The sequence below is a fragment of the Salmo trutta genome, chromosome 3, assembly GCF_901001165.1.
Source record: "Salmo trutta chromosome 3, fSalTru1.1, whole genome shotgun sequence".
NCBI classification, from domain to species: Eukaryota; Metazoa; Chordata; class Actinopteri; order Salmoniformes; family Salmonidae; genus Salmo; species Salmo trutta.
The window spans coordinates 19,749,803-19,774,094 of record NC_042959.1 but is presented as its reverse complement, the minus strand read 5'-3'; the positions used below and the strand labels follow the sequence as shown (position 1 = coordinate 19,774,094).

At 42.8% G+C, this 24,292-nt stretch overlaps 1 protein-coding gene across 4 annotated transcripts in view; it reads right to left on the bottom strand.

Annotated features, from left to right (window-relative positions):
* diaph2 (diaphanous-related formin 2) overlaps nucleotides 1-24,292 on the bottom strand; it is a 706,015-nt gene that overhangs the window by 276,773 nt on the left and 404,950 nt on the right. For all 4 annotated transcript variants that reach the window (XM_029725953.1, XM_029725962.1, XM_029725944.1 and 1 more), the window contains 2 exons: nucleotides 17,410-17,511; nucleotides 13,053-13,292 (listed from right to left, as the gene is read on the bottom strand). In XM_029725953.1, the coding sequence (XP_029581813.1) occupies nucleotides 13,053-13,292; nucleotides 17,410-17,511 (342 nt within the window). The remainder of the gene's footprint in view (nucleotides 1-13,052; nucleotides 13,293-17,409; nucleotides 17,512-24,292) is intronic.

The window sequence follows — 24,292 nt, the reverse complement described above, 5'->3', positions numbered from 1 at the left end:
CTATGTGAGCTCTGTGACTAATCATATTCTAAAATGGATTGATCTAATTTGCTTTGTGTTATGATGTTCCACTATTTTCTCCAGCAGAGACCCATCACATCTATCTCTCACCCTCAGGCTTTGTTTAGTCTCTCTCACCTCCACTTTCCCCAAGTGAATGGAAAGGCACCTCTTCAGGAATCACTACCACACACACACACACGCACACACACAGACCCATGCACACACACAGACCCATGCACACACACAGATCCATGCACGCACACACAAACAAACACACACACAAACGAACACACACACACGCACACACACACAAGCACACACACGCCTTTTGAGAACTCTAACCGATGTTCCACTCTGCAAGCTTCAGAGGGTTCATGCAGGGATAACTTACACGGAACAGTTACTTTTAAATGAGGCACCAAGACAATAACGTCACCCCATGTGGTGATACATGTTAAAACAGAGTCAAGTCTAGAGACATGGATCACCATGGCATGCCTTATTGCCTGCAGTGTTGGCAACATGAAGAACTAATGAAGCCAAGTTTACAAAGTACATTTTTACTTCCAACTACTTCCAGCTATGCAGGGTCTGGCGAGTCATTTCCAATATACTATTACAGAACACCAAAGTCACATGGTGAAATTAGTCCTGCAATTAGAAATAGAAGATGAAGCGTCACAATTCGTTTCATGACTATGTATTTACGTGAATTTCACCACACAAAACAGATGGGCCAAATGTGATTTTCCTTGTGTTAGTCACATTCTATGTGAGGGGAGTTTGTTTGATATAGGATATGGCCATGAGGTAACATTCCACCAAGCCCCTAGCTAGTTAGTATACCGCCATGTGCTCATTCTATATTGCAAGATATCGGCTGCCTGCATGATAATGGGCATCCACCAAGATGTTGAGGGGTAATATATAAATAAAGGAACAATTAAATAATAAAAGACAAAAGTAGCAATGGGAATATAGAACCCTCACGCCAACAGAAGGATTGTCAAACCCTGATTGCTCTATTTAACTTTCGCCAAAGGAGTTCTGCAGCCCGGCTCTCTTTGACAAAGTATTACATCGCGGATCTTCGCTCCAATGTAATTTGCTTATTCCTGGTTGAGTAGAGAAGGTGTGTGTGTGTGTGTATTTGCTCGTGCGTGTGTGCATGCTCATGTATGCAAGTGTGTGTGTGTGTGTGTGTGCCATTGTGGGCGATCGGGCAAAGGCTCTGGATATCATGGCAGTGGGGCTGAGTGGCTGTTGGCACTTTGGACCTTCTTGAGCGCCAGTGGCAATGAGCCTGGACTCCAGCGACAATCTCAGACCTCAACACACTGCCTAAGCTCCGGGTTTGTTTTGGGAGAGTGACAAGCGAAAATCATTGAGCCCTCAGGCTACACCCCGGGCTATGGCCAGGTTTTTAGAGGTGGAGAGAGGATGGTGCATATAGTACAGTAGACGTGTCCAAGAGCAACATCTGAATCGAAATGGTATGTTGTGAGAAACATCTGTCAATAAAAAATATTGTTCTAAATTATAGGGACATCTTATGTCAGTCTTTGGTCAAATTATGTTAATTGGAACAGAATGCTAAGTGAAATAAGAGGAATTACTTATTTGTCTTGGTAAAATATTGTACATAATCTGGTATAAAGAGGGTGGACAGATGCTAATGAATGAATATCATTCACTACTCAGGATTCCGAGATGAGAATGTCTAAAACATCACAGGAGGAAGTACTAGTTGGATCTCAAGAGATTAATGTTCTCATAGTACTGGTAAATAACAAAGATGACTGTTCTCATAGTACTGGTAAACAACATAGATGACTGTTCTCATAGTACTGGTAAATAACAAAGATGACTGTTCTCATTGTACTGGTAAACAACATAGATGACTGTTCTCATAGTACTGGTAAATAACATAGATGACTGTTCTCATTGTACTGGTAAATAACAAATATGACTGTTCTCATAGTACTGGTAAACAACATAGATGACTGTTCTCATTGTACTGGTAAATAACAAAGATGACTGTTCTCATAGTACTGGTAAACAACATATATGACTGTTCTCATTGTACTGGTAAACAACATAGATGACTGTTCTCATTGTACTGGTAAACAACAGATTAATGTTCTCATTGTACTGATAAACAACATATTACTGTTCTCATTGTACTGGTGAACAACATATATTAATGTTCCCATTGTACTTGTAAACAACAGATGACTGTTCTCATTGTACTGGTAAACAACATATATGACTGTTCTCATTGTACTGGTAAACAACATATTACTGTTCTCATTGTACTGGTAAGCAATATAGATGACTGTTCTCATTGTACTGGTAAACAACAGATGACTGTTCTCATTGTACTGGTAAACAACATAGATGACTGTTCTCATTGTACTGGTAAACAACATATTACTGTTCTCATTGTACTGGTAAGCAATATAGATGACTGTTCTCATTGTACTGGTAAACAACAGATGACTGTTCTCATTGTACTGGTAAACAACATATTACTGTTCTCATTGTACTGGTAAACAACATAGATGACTGTTCTCATTGTACTGGTAAACAACATATATGACTGTTCTCATTGTACTGGTAAACAACATATTACTGTTCTCATTGTACTGGTAAGCAATATAGATGACTGTTCTCATTGTACTGGTAAACAACATAGATTACTGTTCTCATTGTACTGGTAAACAACATATTACTGTTCTCATTGTACTGGTAAACAACATAGATGACTGTTCTCATTGTACTGGTAAACAACATAGATGACTGTTCTCATTGTACTGGTAAAAAACAGAGATTAATGTTCTCATTGTACTGGTAAACAACATAGATGACTGTTCTCATTGTACTGGTAAACAACATAGATTACTGTTCTCATTGTACTGGTAAACAACATATTACTGTTCTCATTGTACTGATAAACAACATAGATGACTGTTCTCATTGTACTGGTAAACAACATAGATGACTGTTCTCATTGTACTGGTAAAAAACAGAGATTAATGTTCTCATTGTACTGGTAAACAACAAAGATTAATGTTGTCATTGAAATGGTAAACAACATAGATGACTGTTCTCATTGTACTGGTAAAAAACAGAGATTAATGTTCTCATTGTACTGGTAAACAACAAAGATTAATGTTGTCATTGAAATGGTAAACAACACAGATTAATGTTCTTATTGTACTGGTAAAAATAAGATTAGTGTTGTCATTCTATTGGTAAACAACAGAGATTAATGGTCTTATTGTACTGGTAAACAACAGATTAATGTTCTCATTGTATGGGTAAACAACATAGATTAATGTTCTCATTGTAATGGTAAACAACATAGATGACTGCTCTCATTGTACTGGTAAACAACAGAGATTAATGTTCTCATTCTATTGGTAAACAACATAGATTAATGGTCTTATTGTACTGGTAAACAACAGATTAATGTTCTCATTGTATGGGTAAACAACATAGATTAATGTTCTCATTGTAATGGTAAACAACATAGATGACTGTTGTCATTGTACTGGTAAACAACATAGATGCCTGTTCTCATTGTACTGGTAAACAACATCAATTAATGTTGTCATTGTACTGGTAAACAACATAGATGACTGTTGTCATTGTACTGGTAAACAACATAGATTAATGTTCTCATTGTACTGGTAAACAACATAGATTAATGTTGTCATTGTACTGGTAAACAACATAGATGCCTGTTCTCATTGTACTGGTAAACAACATATTAATGGTGTCATTGTACTGGTAAACAACAGATTAATGTTGTCATTGTACTGGTAAACAATAGATGAATGTTCTCATTGTACTGGTAAACAACAGATTAATGTTGTCATTGTACTGGTAAACAATAGATGAATGTTCTCATTGTACTGGTAAACAACATATTAATGTTGTCATTGTAATGGAAAACAACAGAGATTAATGTTCTTATTGTACTGGTAAACAACAGATGACTGTTCTCATTCTACTGGTAAACAACATATTACTGTTCTCATTGTACTGGTAAACAACATATATTAATATTCTCATTGTACTGGTAAACAACATATTACTGTTCTCATTGTACTGGTAAACAACATAGATGACTGTTCTCATTGTACTGGTAAACAACATAGATGACTGTTCTCATTGTACTGGTAAACACCATATTACTGTTCTCATTGTACTGGTAAAGAACATAGATGACTGTTCTCATTGTACTGGTAAACAACATAGATGACTGTTCTCATTGTACTGGTAAACAACATAGATTAATGTTGTCATTGTACTGGTAAACAACATAGATTAATGTTGTCATTGTACTGGTAAACAACAAGATTAATGTTCTTATTGTACTGGTAAACAATAGATTAATGTTCTCATTGTACTGGTAAAAAGCAGATTAGTGGTGTCATTGTATTGGTAAACAACATAGATTACTGTTCTCATTGTACTGGTAAACAACATAGATGACTGTTCTCATTGTACTGGTAAACAACAGAGATTAATGTTCTCATTGTACTGGTAAACAACATATTACTGTACTCATTGCACTGGTAAACAACATAGATGACTGTTCTCATTGTACTGGTAAACAACATAGATGACTGTTCTCATTGTACTGGTAAACAACATAGATGACTGTTCTCATTGTACTGGTAAACAACATAGATGACTGTTCTCATTGTACTGGTAAACAACATAGATGACTGTTCTCATTGTACTGGTAAACACTATATTACTGTTGTCATTGTACTGGTAAACAACATATATTAATGTTCTCCTGTACTGGTAAACAACATAGATGACTGTTCTCATTGTACTGGTAAACACTATATTACTGTTGTCATTGTACTGGTAAACAACATATATTAATGTTCTCATTGTACTGGTAAACAACAGATGACTGTTCTCATTGTACTGGTAAACAACATATATGACTGTTCTCCTTGTACTGGTAAGCAACATATATTAATGTTCTTATTGTACTGGTAAACAACAGAGATGAATGTTCTCATTGTACTGGTAAACAACAGAGATGAATGTTCTCATTGTACTGGTAAACTACAGAGATTAATGTTCTCATTTCACTGGTAAACAACAGATATTAATGTTCTTATTGTACTGGTAAACAACATGTTACTGTTCTCATTGTATTGGTAAACAACAGTGGTTACTGTTTACATTGTACTGGTAAAGAACATAAACGAATGTTCTCATTGTACTGGTAAACAACATAGATGACTGTTCTCATTGTACTGGTAAACAACATAGATGACTGTTCTCATTGTACTGGTAAACACTATATTACTGTTGTCATTGTACTGGTAAACAACATATATTAATGTTCTCCTGTACTGGTAAACAACATATATGACTGTTCTCATTGTACTGGTAAACACTATATTACTGTTGTCATTGTACTGGTAAACAACATATATTAATGTTCTCATTGTACTGGTAAACAACAGATGACTGTTCTCATTGTACTGGTAAACAACATATATGACTGTTCTCCTTGTACTGGTAAGCAACATATATTAATGTTCTTATTGTACTGGTAAACAACAGAGATGAATGTTCTCATTGTACTGGTAAACAACATAGATGACTGTTCTCATTGTACTGGTAAACAACAGAGATGAATGTTCTCATTGTACTGGTAAACTACAGAGATTAATGTTCTCATTTCACTGGTAAACAACAGATATTAATGTTCTTATTGTACTGGTAAACAACATGTTACTGTTCTCATTGTATTGGTAAACAACAGTGGTTACTGTTTACATTGTACTGGTAAAGAACATAAACGAATGTTCTCATTGTACTGGTAAACAACAGTGATTACTGTTCTCATTGTACTGGTAAACAACATCAAATAACCAAAATATAAACAAAATCAGAATTTTAATTTCCATTCAGTGCCCTTAATAAACCCTTGATGATAAAATACAGAGGACTCTCCTCATATTTAAACCATAGTGATATATCAGCCATGGTTGTTCAGAGAGCACCCTCCCACTAACTCCCTCTATAGCCCATATATTAAGATGAATGATGTATATTCTGGGTCCCCAAAAGGTGAGAGAAGAATCCCGGGTTAATTAACTTACTGTCTAATTGAAGGCCCTTTTTTAGCTTACAGCTTTGAAAGCCGCTCTGACCGAACGGTAAGGCTTCTCCCTGCACATTTTCTTTCTCACTTTTTTTGAAGTTGCTGTAATCTCTGTATGCATTCCTCTGAGTCTACCTTTCCTGAAAGATGTCAAATTTCTTCCACAGAACTTGCTTTTTGTGAGAAGTCGATGACAAGTAGCCAAGGAGCCAAGAATCCAAAGCAGTGCAGGCTAAAGTTGTATGCTTTTTTTGTCCTTTATTCTATTCTTTCTTTTCTCGATTAGATAAAAATTAACTGAAGCTTAAAACATCCTGGATGTCCTTAATGTCCCAAGCAAGAAGATGACCAGGTTCAGGAAGGTCTGATTATCAAAGAAGCATGAAGAAAGTTCCTCTCCATTGATATGACTTCTATGAAAACACATAGGACTGTGCTATCATCTCGCCGTGAATGGCATTTATGATAATTGCCGTTGGTATTACCTTTGGAAGCTTCCAGATGTTTTACGAGCGGTAATTTTCGATAATGTTCCTTTTGTCAAGGACACAAGTTCATTATAGGACAGGGGGCGTGACCTTTCCATTTAAAATCAAAAGTTCAAATGACTTTTCAAAGTGACAACCTGTTTTGTTTAACATAAGCTAAAGGGAAAAGCCTGCCTACAGTTATTTAAAATAGGCAACCATTTAAAGTAATGGTATGCCAGAAGAGTTTTCTTTTACTTAAGTAAGTCAGTGATCAAACACAACAGAAATACTGTTCAACGATTATGAGTAATTACACGACAGCTGTTTCCAACTTCACTGTAAATATGTTTCAATAACAAAACAAAACGAGCGTGTCCATTGTCTCACGACTTCCTTCAGAAGACAGGCTGGATTCTCCATCTTCAGAAGTTGTCTACACATAAATCACTGTTGCATGTAACTGATACCCTGTCGTCTGAAAAATGAGAGGAATACACACAATCCCTTCATTCATCAAACAAATCCTTCACGTCGTGAGGGGGGGGAAGTGCATAGTAGAGTGCATCCAACATAATAATGGCTTGTGTTAACCTTCTCCTCACCCCACACCTTATACTGACTCATATAACCAACCGTTATCACTAAACTCCATGTCTGTGTCCCTCAGTCTTGGCAGGAACGGAAGGGATAGTCTGGGGAGGTGACAGGGTCAGCTCTCGCCTTTCCCCTGCACAACCTCCTTGATGAGCCCATTAGGTAGCCGGGACCCACCACTCAGGGGCCATTTAGTTGATTGACCCGAGTTGAGAATGTGGACATTTTCTTCCCTGTCCATCAATAATGGGCCAATCAGCCTCATGGGGATAGGCCGGCCTCATCACACCAGACACTTCACTCTGATTCGGACCCAACCTGCAGGAAGACCAACGTGAGGCTGGGGATGCATCCCAAATGGCACCGTATTTCCTATATAGTGCACTACTTTTAACCAGGACCCATAGGGCTTTGATCAAATGTAGGGCACTATGTAGGAATTAGTGTGTCATTTGAGAGACATGCTGGGTTTTCAACGCTAACAGTCACATGTACTGCATTGTGCTACTCTTTATGGGCCCTCTAGTTGTATTATTAGTACAGGCTATGATTACTAGCCTCCACAAAAAGCCAAAGTGTTGTTAAAATACATGTTTGATCAGAAGCATGTGACGGGCTGATTAAAATGGTTAGAAAACTAATTTTGTCATTATGGATGTCAACCATTTCAAATAAACACAACGCAAGTGTCTGATGTTGGTATGCACTCTATTCTATCATCAATGTGCGAGACAGAGACAGAGAGAAAGAGAGAGAGCAAGAGAGAGAGAGTGGTCCGGGCCTAAATCACACAAAAACAACACGACACTATGGAACACAAAGTTTTTACTAACTCATCCTGGAATATACAAGGTCTGCCTAAAGAGCAGGAACCCAGAGTTCATCAATTACATTGGAAATACAGACATTGTCATCCTACAAGTTGTCCCATCCACCAAACTACCAGGTGTGAAACAGGGAAGAGACTCAGGGGGTATGCTAATTTGGTATAGAGCAGACCTAACCCCACTCTAGTAAATTAGTCAAAACAGGAATATTTTACATCCGGCTAGAAATTAATAAGGAAATGATCTCAACAGAGAAAAATGTACTCATGTGTGGTACCTAAACTAAGCAAAAAAAGAAAAGTCCCTTTTTCAGGACTCTGTCTTTCAAAGATAATTCGTAAAATCCAAATAACTTCACAGATCTTCATTGTAAAGGGTTTAAACACTATATCCCATGCTCAATAAACAATTAATGAACATGCATCTGTGGAACGGTCGTTAAGACACTAACAGCTAACATACGGTAGGCAATTAAGGTCACAGTTATGAAAACTTAGGACACTGAAGAGGCCTTTCTACTGACTCTGAAAAACACCAAAAGAAAGATGCCCAGGGTCCTTGCTCATCTGCTTGAACGTGCCTTAGGCATGCTGCAAGGAGGCATGAGGACTGCAGATGTGGCCAGGGAAATAAATTGCAATATCTGTACTGTGAGACACCTAAGACATTGCTACAGGGAGACAGGACGGACAGCTGATTGTCCTCGCAGTGGCAGACCACATGTAACAACACCTGCACAGGAACAGTACAGCCGAACATCACAACTGCGGGACAGGTACAGGATGGCAACAACAACTGCCTGAGTTACACCAGGAACGCACAATCCCTCCATCAGTGCTCAGACTGTCCGCAATAGGTTGAGAGAGGCTAGACCGAGGGATTGTAGGCCTGTTGTAAGGCAGGTCCTCACCAGACATCACCGGCAACAACGTCGCCTATGGGCACAAACCCACCGTCACTGTACCAGCCAGGACTGGCCAAAAGTGCTTGTCACTGACGAGTCGTGGTTTTGTCTCACCAGGGTGATGGTCAGATTCGTGTTTATCGTCGAAGGAATGAGCGTTACACCGAGGCCTGTACACTGGAGCGGGATTGATTTGGAGGTGGAGGGTGTCGGACGCTGGGTATGTACAGAGTCAATGGTAGGCTTTGAGGGGACTCCTATGGTAGGTACACCTATAGCTCATCTCTTGGCAGTAGTACTGTAGACTACTTTATCACTGACCTCAACCCAGAGTCTCTTAGAGCGTTCACAGTCAGTCCACTGACACCCCTATCAGATCACATCAAAATCATATTCAACTTGAACAAAGATATGCTCAATCGTGAGGCATCAAAGTCAAAGGAAATTAATAATATTAATAAATACTATAGATGGAAGTAGTGTGGAAATCTACCAAAAAACAAACAGGCAACAACATATTCAATCCCTTCTGGACAACTTCCTGGAGAAAATGTTTCACTGTAATAGCGAAGGTATAAATTAGCAGTAGAAAACCTAAACAGTATAATTGACATCTGAGCTTTGTCAAATCTAAAAATGCCAAGCAGACAACCTAAGAAAATGAACAACAACGACAAATGGTTTGATGAAGAATGCAAAAACCTGAGAAAGAAATTGAGAAACCTATCCAACCAAAAACATAGAGACCCAGAAAACCTGAGCCTACGCCTTCACTATGGTGAATTCCTAAAACAATACAGAAATACACTACGGGAAAAGAAGAAACAGCACATCAGAAATCAGCTCAATGTAATTGAATAATCCATAGAATCTAACCACTTCTGGGAACATTTTAAAACAACACAAAGAGTTATCTATCCAAAATGGAGATGTATGGATAAACCACTTCTCCAATCTGTTTGGCTCTATAACAAAGAACAAACAGCAAAAACATATACATGATTGAATACAAATCTTAGAATTAAAGACTACCAGAACCCACTGCATTCTCCAATTGCATTGAATGAAATACATGACAAAATACAAGCCACCCCACCCAAAAAGGCCTTTGGGGTTGATGGTATCCTCAATGAAATGATAAAATATACAGACCACAAATTCCAATTGGATATACTTAAAGTCTTTAATTATTAACATAATCCTCAGCTCCGGCATATTCCCCAACATTTGGAACAAAGGACTGATCACCCCAATCCACAAAAGTGGAGACAAATTTGACCTCAATAACTACCGTGAGATGTGAAGCAACAGCAACCTTTGGAAAAATACTCTGCATTATCATTAACAGCAGAATTGTACATTTCCTCAGTGAAAACAATGTACTGAGCAAATGCCAAATTGGCATTTTACCAAATTACCGTACCACAGAGCACGCATTCACCGTGCACACACTAATTGGTCAAACAAACAAACCAAAACAAAAAATATTTTGACTCAATTTGGCATGAGGGCCTGCTATACAAATTGATGAAAAGCGGTGTTGGGTGAAAAACATATGACTAAATAAAATCCCAAAACAGGTGTGCGGTTAAAATTGGCAAAAAAAACAAACATTTCTTTCCACAGGGCCAAGGGGTGAGTACCCGGCCTCACCCTACTGGAATCGGAAGTCAAATGTCTACTGGTGATCTGGTGCTTCTGTCCCCAACCAAGGAGGGCCTACAGCAGCAGCTAGATCTTCTGCACAGGTTCTGCCAGACCTGGGCCCTGACAGTAAATCTCAGTAAGACAAAAATAATGGTGTTATAAAAAAGACCACGAATACAAATTCCATCTAGACACCGTTGCCATAGAGCACACAAAAAACTATACACACTACTGTTCAAAAGTTTGGGGTCACTTAGAAATGTCCTTGTTTTTGAAAGAAAAGCAAATGTTTTTGTCCATTAAAATAACATCAAATTGATCTGTTGTTCTGACTAAAGAAGCAATAAAACTGTCCGTCTTTAGACTAGCTGAGTGAGGATCTGGAGCATCAGCATTTGTGAGTTTGATTACAGGCTCAAAATGCCCAGAAACAAAAAACTTCCTTCTGAAACTCGTCAGTCTATTCTTGTTCTGAGAAATGAAGACCCTTCCATGCGAGAAATTGCCAAGAAACTGAAGATCTCGTACAACGCTTTGTACCAGTCCCTTCACAGAACAGCGCAAACTGGCTCTAACCAGAATAGAAAGAGGAGTGGGAGGCCTCGGTACACAAATGAGCAAGAGGATAAGTACATTAGAGTGTCTAGTTTGAGAAACAGACACCTCACAAGTCCTCAACTGGCATCTTCAATAAATAGTACCCGCAAAACACCAGTCTCAACGTCAACAGTGAAGGGGTGACTCCGGGATGCTGGCCTTCGAGGCAGTTTTATTGCTTCTTTAATCAGAACAACAGTTTTCAGCTGTACTAACATAATTGCAAAAGGGTTTCCTAATGATCATTTAGCCTTTTAAAATGATAAACTTGGATTAGCTAACACAACGTGCCATTGGAACACAGGAGTGATGGTTGCTGATAATGGGCCTCTGTACGCCTATGTAGATATTCCATAAAATAAATCTGCCGTTTCCAGCTACAATAGTCATTTACAACATTAACAACATCTACACTGTATTTCTGATCAAATTGATGTTATTTTAATAGAAAATAATGTGCTTTTCTTTCAAAAACAAGGACATTTCTAAGTGACCCCAAACATTTGAACGGTACTGTACCTCGGCCTAAACATCAGCGCCACACGTAACTTCCACAAAGCTATGAACGAGCTGAGGGACAAGGCAACAAGTGTCTTCTATGCCATCAAAAGGAACATAAAATTCAACATACCAATTAGGATCTGGCTAAAAATACTTGAATCAGTTATAGAACCCATTGCCCTTTATGGTTGTGAAATCTGGGGTTTTCTCACCAACCAAAAATTCATAAAATGGGGAAAACACATAATTGAGACTGCATGCAGAATTCTGCAAAAATATAAAACACCAAATAATGCATGCAGAATCACAATTCAGAGTCACAATTCAGAAAAGAGCCATTCAATTCTACAACCACCTAAAAGGAACTGATTCCCAAACCTTCCAAAACAAAGCCATCACAAACAGAGAAATTAACCTGGAGAAGAGCCCCCTAAGCAAGCTGGTCCCGGGGCTCTGCTGGCTATGTACAGGCTCAGTGAGCATAGCCTTGGTATTGAGAAAGGCAGCCAAAGGCAGACCTGGCTCTCAAGAGAAGACAGGCTATGTGCACACTGCCCACAAAATGAGATGGAAACTGAGCTGCACTTCCTAACCTCCTGCCAAATGTATGACCATATTAGAGATACATATTTCCCTCAGATTACACAGACCCACAAAGAATTTGAAAACAAATCCAATTTTGATCAACTCTCATATCTATTGGGTGAAATACCACAGTGTGCCATCACAGCATCAACATTTTGTGACCTGTTGCCACAATAAAAAGGCAACCAGTGAAGAACAAACGCCATTGTAAATACAACCTATATATTTTCTTATTTATTTTCCATTTTGTACTTTAACTATTTGCACATCATTACAACACTGTATATAGACATAATATGACATTTGAAATGTATTTATTTTTTTGGAACTTTTGTGAGTGTAATGTTTACTGTAAAAAATATACATATTTATTTCAATTTTGTTGATCTATTTCACTTGCTTTGGCAATATAAACATATGTTTCCCATACCAATAAAGCCCTTAAATTGAAATTGAAAATGAATTGAAATTGAAATGAGAGAAAGAGAGAGAGTGAGAGAGAGAGAGAAAGAGATAGACAGTCAGAGTGAGAAAGAGAGAGTCAGAGAGCGAGAGACAGTCAGAGAGAGCGAGACAGTCAGAGAGAGAAGAGGGAGAGGGCAAGAAAGACAGAGAGAGAGAGAGAGGGAAAGAGAGCGAGACAATCAGAGAGAGAGAAAGAGAGAGTCAGAGAGAATGAGAGACAGTCAGAGAGAGAGAGATACAGTCAGAGAGAGAGAGAGAAAGAAGCTGAATGTCTGAAAAGGGCAAGGATGAACTCATACAGTCCTTGCAGTACCTACCTTGCAGAGGAAGCTGATGTTGAAGCCAAAGGTCTGGGCATTCCGGGAGCCAGCGTTCATGTAGTTGCCCACCAGCAATACCATCTCCAGCAGCTTGCTGAAGCTGTCACTCTTCTTCACCTCCTCGCAGGCGAACGTCACATTCATGATGTCTGGACGGATGTTGTTCACCTGCTCCTCGAAGGTCAGCTTGAAAAGGATTCCGTTGAGGCGTGAGCGCAGCAGCTTCACAGAGCTCATCTAGGACAAACATGACAATATTTGGTTTTGAAAAGTTTAGCGAGCCTACGTAGGGTTTATGAAGGCTCTATGAAGTCCTAGTTAAGTATTTATAAGTTATATGTTGTTTAATGTGTGGCCAATGTGGCTTTGCAGAGCTCTAACGCAAATGTCTGTATAGTCAGCAGTTGAGAGATGTGCCAGTGCGGCAACCTCCACAACATGCCACAGATTGCCGTATAATCTGACGCTGCGAGGCAGTTTTTCCCAGACCTGGTCCTAATGTTTCATTACAGCTCAAATGTATTCCTGTTGATGAGGAAGTTGTCAAACCAAAGTCATTGTCCTCTTACCCTTGATTTGATTTCTCTGTATATGATGAAATCAGCTCTAGCCGGAGTGGCGGCTCTAGCCGGAGTGGCGGCTCTAGAGGGAGTGGAGGCTCTAGCCGGAGTGGCGGCTCTAGCCGGAGTGGCGGCTCTAGCCGGAGTGGCGGCTCTAGAGGGAGTGGCGGCTCTAGAGGGAGTGGCGGCTCTAGCGGGAGTGGCGGCTCTAGCCGGAGTGGCGGCTCTAGCCGGAGTGGCGGCTCTAGCGGGAGTGGCGGCTCTAGAGGGAGTGGCGGCTCTAGAGGGAGTGGCGGCTCTAGAGGGAGTGGCGGCTCTAGAGGGAGTGGCGGCTCTAGAGGGAGTGACGGCTCTAGCCGGAGTGGCGGCTCTAGAGGGAGTGGAGGCTCTAGCCGGAGTGGCGGCTCTAGCCGGAGTGGCGGCTCTAGCCGGAGTGGCGGCTCTAGAGGGAGTGGCGGCTCTAGAGGGAGTGGCGGCTCTAGAGGGAGTGGCGGCTCTAGAGGGAGTGGCGGCTCTAGCCGGAGTGGCGGCTCTAGCCGGAGTGGCGGCTCTAGCGGGAGTGGCGGCTCTAGAGGGAGTGGCGGCTCTAGAGGGAGTGGCGGCTCTAGAGGGAGTGGCGGCTCTAGAGGGAGTGACGGCTCTAGCCGGAGTGGCGGCTCTAGAGGGAGTGACGGCTCTAGAGGGAGTGACGGCTCTAGAGGGAGTGACGGCTCTAGCCGGAGTGGCGGCTCTAGCGGGAGTGGCGGCTCTAGAGGGAGTGGCGGCTCTAGAGGGAGTGGCGGCTCTAGAGGGAGTGGCGGCTCTAGAGGGAGTGGCGGCTCTAGAGGGAGTGGCGGCTCTAGCCGGAGTGGCGGCTCTAGCCGGAGTGGCGGCTCTAGCGGGAGTGGCGGCTCTAGAGGGAGTGGCGGCTCTAGAGGGAGTGGCGGCTCTAGAGGGAGTGGCGGCTCTAGAGGGAGTGACGGCTCTAGCCGGAGTGGCGGCTCTAGAGGGAGTGACGGCTCTAGAGGGAGTGACGGCTCTAGAGGGAGTGACGGCTCTAGCCGGAGTGGCGGCTCTAGCCGGAGTGGCGGCTCTAGCGGGAGTGGCGGCTCTAGAGGGAGTGGCGGCTCTAGAGGGTGGCGGCTCTAGAGGGAGTGGCGGCTCTAGAGGGAGTGGCGGCTCTAGAGGGAGTGGCGGCTCTAGAGGGAGTGGCGGCTCTAGCCGGAGTGGCGGCTCTAGCCGGAGTGGCGGCTCTAGCGGGAGTGGCGGCTCTAGAGGGAGTGGCGGCTCTAGAGGGAGTGGCGGCTCTAGAGGGAGTGGCGGCTCTAGAGGGAGTGGCGGCTCTAGAGGGAGTGACGGCTCTAGCCGGAGTGGCGGCTCTAGAGGGAGTGGAGGCTCTAGCCGGAGTGGCGGCTCTAGCCGGAGTGGCGGCTCTAGCCGGAGTGGCGGCTCTAGAGGGAGTGGCGGCTCTAGAGGGAGTGGCGGCTCTAGAGGGAGTGGCGGCTCTAGAGGGAGTGGCGGCTCTAGCCGGAGTGGCGGCTCTAGCCGGAGTGGCGGCTCTAGCGGGAGTGGCGGCTCTAGAGGGAGTGGCGGCTCTAGAGGGAGTGGCGGCTCTAGAGGGAGTGGCGGCTCTAGAGGGAGTGGCGGCTCTAGAGGGAGTGACGGCTCTAGCCGGAGTGGCGGCTCTAGAGGGAGTGACGGCTCTAGAGGGAGTGACGGCTCTAGAGGGAGTGACGGCTCTAGCCGGAGTGGCGGCTCTAGCCGGAGTGGCGGCTCTAGCCGGAGTGGCGGCTCTAGCGGGAGTGGCGGCTCTAGAGGGAGTGGCGGCTCTAGAGGGAGTGGCGGCTCTAGAGGGAGTGGCGGCTCTAGAGGGAGTGGCGGCTCTAGAGGGAGTGGCGGCTCTAGAGGGAGTGGCGGCTCTAGCCGGAGTGGCGGCTCTAGAGGGAGTGACGGCTCTAGAGGGAGTGACGGCTCTAGCCGGAGTGGCGGCTCTAGAGGGAGTGGCGGCTCTAGAGGGAGTGGCGGCTAGAGGGAGTGACGGCTCTAGAGGGAGTGGCGGCTAGAGGGAGTGGCGGCTAGAGGGAGTGGCGGCTCTAGAGGGAGTGGCGGCTCTAGAGGGAGTGACGGCTCTAGCCGGAGTGGCGGCTCTAGAGGGAGTGGCGGCTCTAGAGGGAGTGGCGGCTCTAGAGGGAGTGGCGGCTCTAGAGGGAGTGGCGGCTAGAGGGAGTGACGGCTCTAGAGGGAGTGGCGGCTAGAGGGAGTGGCGGCTAGAGGGAGTGGCGGCTAGAGGGAGTGGCGGCTCTAGAGGGAGTGGCGGCTCTAGAGGGAGTGGCGGCTCTAGAGGGAGTGACGGCTCTAGCCGGAGTGGCGGCTCTAGCGGGAGTGGCGGCTCTAGCGGGAGTGGCGGCTCTAGAGGGAGTGGCGGCTAGAGGGAGTGACGGCTCTAGAGGGAGTGACGGTTGAAAGTGACTTATTTCCCTCAGGAGCCCCTGTGTGTCGTGGTGGTCCTGATGAGGTAGATTCACCAGCTGGAGTAGTATATTTCCATGATAGCTCTACGATAGATATCATGGGGGAACTTGCTTCATTACATCCTCAAAGAGCCACAGGTACAGACACCACCCAGTTTTACTGAATGGGTACAAACTGATTTGCAGGTCTACCCCAATTTAACGTTATCATATTATTTTTAACCCATTAGGTTAACTGAGAATAATCTCTTTCAGACAACGAACTGGAGGAGTAAAACCGACATGAAAATATAAAGATATAACTAAATATACATGTATAAAGTTATCTGGAATGTACTATGATAATGTGCTCTGGATAAATCAATGTGGTATAAAAAAGTAATTGTAAGATAAAACAATAAAGTCACTTTATAGACTCACTTCTACATGACTCTGTAGAAAGTGTAAAAATACAACTGTAGGCTAAAGTATAACCTCAGCATCAACTACAGCTCGCGCTTGAGGCAACCATATACTAAATCACTTATAGTGGCTTGGAGTGTAACATTGAGCTGTTCTGACTTCACTATGAAGTAGAGTGCACTAACTTTATTACAGAGAACCCAAAGCCCAAGGCTATGACTCTATCACTAGGCAATATTGATGGTTTATGCCAGAATATGGAATTTGTTTAGGCCAGGAATGACACTGTGACTTTCACAACACAAGGACACACAATTAAGCTACTATATTGAAACCAAGTTTCACACTTTATTATTTATCACAATCATGGCTTCTGTCAGTCAAAGAGCAGGCTACCATATCGGACTTGTTATGAAACATTCTTGGTCTTTAAGATATTGAATAGGTCTGATAATGCATAAAGCCTCAAGGCCGTCTTTTTCTATTCCCCAATTGCTTTCTCAATGGTCCTATTCTTAATTTCCTAGTCCCCTCCCTACTGTCTCGGCCCTACACTAACCTCCTTAATGAAGAGGTAGACATATAATGGTGTGTGAAGTAGCAAGAAAAGAAAAAGGTGGGGGTCTGCGTTGTGACACAAAAAAATGGAACAGAATTGAAATAGAGGAAAGGGGAGTGGTTATGAGAGTAGGTAGTGTTTGATGCACTGGAATATGAGGGAAGGAGAGAGGGGTGAGAGTGAGAGTGGGGAGAGAGAGAATGGGAGAGTGGGAAGAGAGAGCAAGAGAGGGGGGGAGAGAGAAAGATAGAGAGGGGGAGAGAGAGGGGTGAGAGAGAGAGATAGAGAGGGATCTATCCTTATCAATAACCAACTGAAATACCTTTCCTCTGTAGGTATGTAGGTAAGTGTGTGTAAGACAGGGTATAGTAAGACCTACTCACCACAATGCCAAACTGTTCAGGCTCACATAGTTCCTCGTACTCATTCTTCAGTTCTGCCAGAGCGCTCAGCTCCTTCTGTTCTGGTAGGTTCTTTATCAGGTTCTGTAAACACACACAGAGACACATTTAAATGCTTTATTTCAATCCAAAAATCACATTACAGTCTAGAAGGTTTTAAACATTTTAAAGGTCACAGATTCATGGACACCTACGGATACAAAAAGCATATACACACACAGCTCCTGTCAGTACAGTTTGCCCCCTGCTCGCCTCCACAGAGACACCAAAATGCACCTGAGAGAACACTCAGGCAACTTGGAGACAAAAGACTCTACAGCACCAAGCTAGAATCAAGACCCAGCACTGGGAACATCCACACAGCACCAAGCTAGAATCAAGACCCAGCACTGGGAACATCCACACAGCACCAAGCTAGAATCAAGACCCAGCACTGGGAACATCCACACAGCACCAAGCTAGAATCAAGACCCAGACTGGAAACATCCACACAGCACCAAGCTAGAATCAAGACCCAGCACTGGGAACATGCACACAGCACCAAGCTAGAATCAAGACCCAGCACTGGGAACATCCACACAGCACCAAGCTAGAATCAAGACCCAGCACTGGGAACATGCACACAGCACCAAGCTAGAATCAAGACCCAGCACTGGGAACATCCACACAGCACCAAGCTAGAATCAAGACCCAGCACTGGGAACATCCACACAGCACCAAGCTAGAATCAAGACCCAGCACTGGGAACCTCCACACAGCACCAAGCTAGAATCAAGACCCAGCACTGGGAACATCCACACAGCACCAAGCTATAATCAAGACCCAGCACTGGGAACATCCACACAGCACCAAGCTAGAATCAAGACCCAGCACTGGGAACATCCACACAGCACCAAGCTAGAATCAAGACCCAGCACTGGGAACATCCACACAGCACCAAGCTAGAATCAAGACCCAGCACTGGGAACATCCACACAGCACCAAGCTAGAATCAAGACCCAGCACTGGGAACATCCACACAGCACCAAGCTAGAATCAAGACCCAGCACTGGGAACATCCACACAGCACCAAGCTAGAATCAAGACCCAGCACTGGGAACATCCACACAGCACCAAGCTAGAATCAAGACCCAGCACTGGGAACATCCACACAGCACCAAGCTAGAATCAAGACCCAGCACTGGGAACATCCACACAGCACCAAGCTAGAATCAAGACCCAGCACTGGGAACATCCACACAGCACCAAGCTAGAATCAAGACCCAGCACTGGGAACCTCTGAGACCTCCACTGGTGTTCAATATAACTACTCATTTACATCCACTGGTCCATTAGAGAAGGTTCAACTCCACTATCCTTCTATACAACACCTAACATCATTATCGGAAGGTTCCATACAAACACCAGTACAGTACATCAGAGCGTGGATGGTTCTGAGATATTTTTGCATACATTCAGTACTTTCAAGATAAGCGTCACCGCAGGGAACTGACATGGTTCAGACAAACATTGCATATCTACGTTTATCTTGAAATTAGCACGCTAACTGTTTCTATGGGAATACATAGAATACACGGCAGGTAGGAGGATGAGTAGGAATAGGTCAGGTAATCTAGTGCTCTCGCTGCTGTATCCATTTATTTACCTCAACGGGAACAACTTCAGTATAAGCTCCGGCGAACCACAGTTCAAACACGTAATAACGCTGGCGATTAATGGAGACTTTCATTCCGAGTTTGTCGGTTCGCATCAGCTTCCTTGGAAAACATGGTAATTTACCATTTATAAATAAGATTAACCTAGTAACTTCAGTTTTAAAATATCATTTGACTTTCAGAATGCCAAAGTCGAGCTTTACAATTATCATACAGGTCCAAACAGTGAGGAAGATGAGCAGGTGGAAAATGAGAAAATCTTAATTTCCAATTAAATGTTAATTGTGCATGGAAAGGTCAGTTGAATAAATTAAATGAAGCATAGCTACCTTTTTTCATCTTCTCGGAAAGACGGAAGAGGAGGAAGATAAAGAGGAGGAGGAGAAAGAGGAGAGAGGATTAGAAAGAGGAGGAGAAAGAGGAGGATGAGAAAGATGAAGAAGAGAAAGAAGAGAAAAAGGAGGATGAGAAAGATGAGGAAGAGGAGGAACAGAAAGAGGAGGAGGAGAAAGAGTGGGATTAGATGTGCCCTCATTAGCTCCCCTAATTTAAACAGCAGGAGCAGGCTGGCACTCTGTCACATGACCAGGCCAGGACACACACACACACACACTGACCACTGCCCTGGAACGGAGCAGCCATGAGCCATCACTGGCCATGCTCTACTGTCCACTAATGATGACATCTCTCCCCTTCCCCCGTGGATTCAAAAGTCTAGAAACCAACCAAGTTGGAAAGAAATACTGTGGGTTTTGTCAGTTCTAGTGTGGTCTGCAACAGTTATATTAAACGTGTGTTGCTTCTATATTAGCCACTGAATGTTCTCCCAATTAGAGCAAACAAGTGTGGCCCAGTTATGTAGCCTTATTATAATTCAATAATGAAGGCTGTTGATCATAGTGGACATCAATTGGGAAACAGCACATAGAATGGGATGTGAGACATGACATTCTCCCCCAAAAAGTGTATGGTGATGTGTACTAATGATGGGGCTTCCAATGTTATTCCAAAGATCTCACTAACAATATGTGTTTTCTTTCTTTAATTGTTCCGGGGTTGGGGTGCATTATAAACACCTAGGTTGCATCCCAAATTGCCCTATGAGCCCTGGCGAAAAATAGTGCACTATATACGGAATAGAGTGCCATTTGGGACTTTCCAGCCCAAAATAGAGACAGCTAATTATTTGCTCTTGCCCTTTCAGGCAGAAACCCTATTTGATTAATGAATACTCACTCCATTGTGCTCATCTCTGTAGTGCAGCTGCTGATCACTGCTTCCTTACTGCTTATTAGACATTATAGAAGTAAACTATTGTCTTTCAGGAAAATGCCATATTTGATAGAAGATAATTATTTTACAAATTATTTGGATATCCGATGTCAACCACCTTGCAGCGAAAAAGAAAGTAAATGCAAGCACAAACTTGGTCACAGTTTATGATCCACATCTTACTGTGCAAAACACTTTTGGATATTAACCCAGTTATTTTGAAAGCGCAAACCAGAAAATAACATGTTCAAGAATCCTCCAAAATGCTTCAACCCAATTCAAAAGAAGATTACGGAAACATTACGCGACATGTGTAGTGGAAATAAATTCATTCTGGAAATTCAAACTGCCACTCCACTTTATTGTCTTCCCTTGGTATGTAAAAAAAAACTGTTTTGGAGAGCTTTGCAGGCCTCGCAGAAACAGGACCACAACGAAGCAGCAAAGATCCACCACCACGTGAAGAGGGATTATGAATTTCTATTTCCTCTTCTCCTCTCTTCCAAGTCTGAGGAACATTACCCTGGGCTGAAGAACAAAGTCCTCCTCAACAACATATCGTTGATTCAGAATGAAATGCAATAACACAGCAGCAAAACCATTCAGCCTCAACAGTCATCGTCGCTAATGCTCCCAGAATCTGATTATTGGTGTTGTTTTCCTCTGCCGCAGCTCGTTAAGAAGAGACAGAAAATTAAAGTGTGTTGTGGCCTTGTCTGTGACCATTTCCAATGTTGTCTCCAATACTTTCTTCACCGACTGAAGCTGCAAGGTTGAGGTAAAGAGTTTGAATTGGAGATGGAATTTCTCAGTGTAATTGTTATTTCATTTGTCTGTCATCTAGTTAATTATCAACAGCCCCCATAGACGGTAATTGACACAAAGGCGTCGCCATATGTGTAGTTCTGTCAAAACCAGTGCTAGATGAGGCTATGCCAGACCCTTCCCGGCAGGCCTCCAGACAGACACACATACAGACACACTCGGCATTTGGGGGAGATTATTGGAGGGCTGTTACAGTCACCGAACGCTCATTTGGGCTCCTGGAGACTGGTAAAATCCCTAATGATGTCAAGACAGAGCAACAAATAGTGTGTAACTTTCTGTACTGCGCAATGCCCAATGCACATTGGCTAACCAGGCTATCTGCATTGTGTCCCGCCACCCACCACCCGCCAACCCCTCCTTTACGCTACTGCTACTCTCTGTTCATCATATATACATAGTCACTTTAACCATATCTACATGTACATACTACCTCAATCAGCCTGACTAACCTGGTATCTGTATGTAGCCTCGCTACTTTTATAGCCTCGCAACTGTATATAGCCTGTCTTTTTACTGTTGTTTTATTTCTTAACTTACCTATTGTTCACCTAATACCTTTTTTGCACTATTGGTTAGAGCCTGTAAGTAAGCATTTCAATGTAAGGTCTACACCTGTTGTATTCGGCACACGTGACACACACTTTGATTTGAATGAGCATGGAAACTAATGGTCTTTCTTGAGTAGGAAGACAATATTGTATTGTATAGTATTGTATAGGACATTGTATAGGACCGGAACAACTGTGGAGAAACTGTCTCCCAGCATTGATACTCCAATTAAAAAACATACAGAAGTGATATTGCGGAATAAAGATTTAATATGATGGCATGTCTTGTTTCTCTCTGTCATCTAGCATGTGTTTCTTTAGCGCATACAAAGCATACAGGTGGACGTTGACACACTGTTTGGCATGTCACTAGTACTCACTTTTCTGATTGGAAGAATAAGTAGACACACGGGGTACACAGATCAATTTGTTCCCTTTCTATGGCCTCCACTGTTCCCTTTCTATGGCCTCCACTGTTCCCTTTCTATGGTCTCCACTGTTCCCTTTCTATGGCCTCCACTGTTCCCTTTCTATGGTCTCCACTGTTCCCTTTCTATGGTCTCCACTGTTCCCTTTCTATGGTCTCCACTGTTCCCTTTCTATGGTCTCCACTGTTCCCTTTCTATGGCCTCCACTGTTCCCTTTCTATGGCCTCCACTGTTCCCTTTCTATGGCCTCCACTGTTCCCTTTCTATGGCCTCCACTGTTCCCTTTCTATGGCCTCCACTGTTCCCTTTCTATGGCCTCCACTGTTCCCTTTCTATGGCCTCCACTGTTCCCTTTCTATGGCCTCCACTGTTCCCTTTCTATGGCCTCCACTGTTCCCTTTCTATGGCCTCCAATGTTCCCTTTCTATGGCCTCCACTGTTCCCTTTCTATGGCCTCCACTGTTCCCTTTCTATGGGCTCCACTGTTCCCTTTCTATAATACTAAACTTTTCATGTTGCAGGCTCCTGTGATTCTCTCTTCAGGCAGCGAATATTCCCAACAGTGAAGTTGAAGAGAAGATCAACAAATCTCAAATGATAGTCACAGGAACAGCACAATCAATACAACATGTTCTCCAAGCAAAACAGTTTTTAGAATCAAAGGATTCAGGGGGAATCTCAACAGATGTATACAGTGGGTAAGAACTCCATGTTTTCCTCTACCGATCTGGCTGGAGACTGACAACCAACACATTTGATATTTTTTCCCTCCAATTCAAAGACAGCAAGATGATATTTTTCGATCTGTCTGACAGATGCAATTTTCACATTTGAATATTTTTTTGCCCACAGATTTTGGCGAAGCGTCAGACAGAGCACGTGGCTTTTGTCAGACTGACGTCTCACCACTGCGGTACCACGGAGAGTCGCAGTGAACGGCTGAAAGGCCTCTGTTCGATTTTCATACTGAAGAGCAGTCAAACAAGAGCCATTCTGAAGAGGTATCCACATCCATTTTCATTTGAATCATGAGCTTTGTCAATTAGAGTCCCAACGCTTTAAAGGTGGGAAAAGTGATGGTTTGATGTAGTTTTAGGGGATTTAATTGCAGGTAACTTTCAGAACAGTTTATGGAAGAATAATGGAATGAGATGAATCTCCCAATGTGTCTTGTATATCCAGTATGCAAATGAGGTGCTGACAAAACATGTAAACATTGACTAAGGCCTTTTTGTTTGGTATGATTGAATATACCAGTAATTGACAAAAAACATAATGACCAACTATTATTATTTTTTACCAGGACAAATGTAGTATGCCTATTACAAATGGAGTCTCTTCAGATGCCTTCCACGTCACATCATAACAGACCAGTTGAATGACAGTAGACTCTTTATCTCATTAGTGAGGAATTATATAAATATGTTCTCATTCCATTTCATCTGTCTGTCTTCTGACTAAACAATAAAACCCTTAAAATGTAAATAAAGGTGCACTTTCTCCGCAATCAACATTTACAAAGTATATCAGCAAAAACAAGTGGTCAAAATCCCATGGTCATGGATTCAGATATTCCTATAACATATATTTCAACAATCAGCTACAGTATTTGCAGAGCAGATTTTGTCAGTCTGCCAAATTGTCAATCCAAAATTAAAATTAGCACCAACAGAAGGCATACGTACTCTTCACATTCTTTCTGTGTTCTTCTTTACTTTACAAGCAGAAATGTTGACAAGTTTTGTAGACTGAACTGGTGACATATGGCTAATCTAATCTAAAGTTGACCACTCAGTCCTAATCCAGGATCTTTACTCCAAAGCCAACAAACACCTCAGAATCTCACTGAGGGTTGCTATTCGGAAAACAAGGGTGACAGATTCCAAAACCACATTAAACTAAAAGCTGGAATGACTTGGCGTGACATTACGTTTGTCTTTTCAAAAGAAATGTGTCGGATTCTGAAGTGTGGGCACACCTGAACAGTTACGTAAACAACGAAGTATGTGAAGAGGAATGGAGGGATCTCATAGACATTACCGCTGCACTGTACAGGCAACTCTCTGAGCAAGTGGATATACTGAAAAACTCTTTAGGATACTGTGTGTGTGTGTGTGTGTGTGTGTGTGTGTTT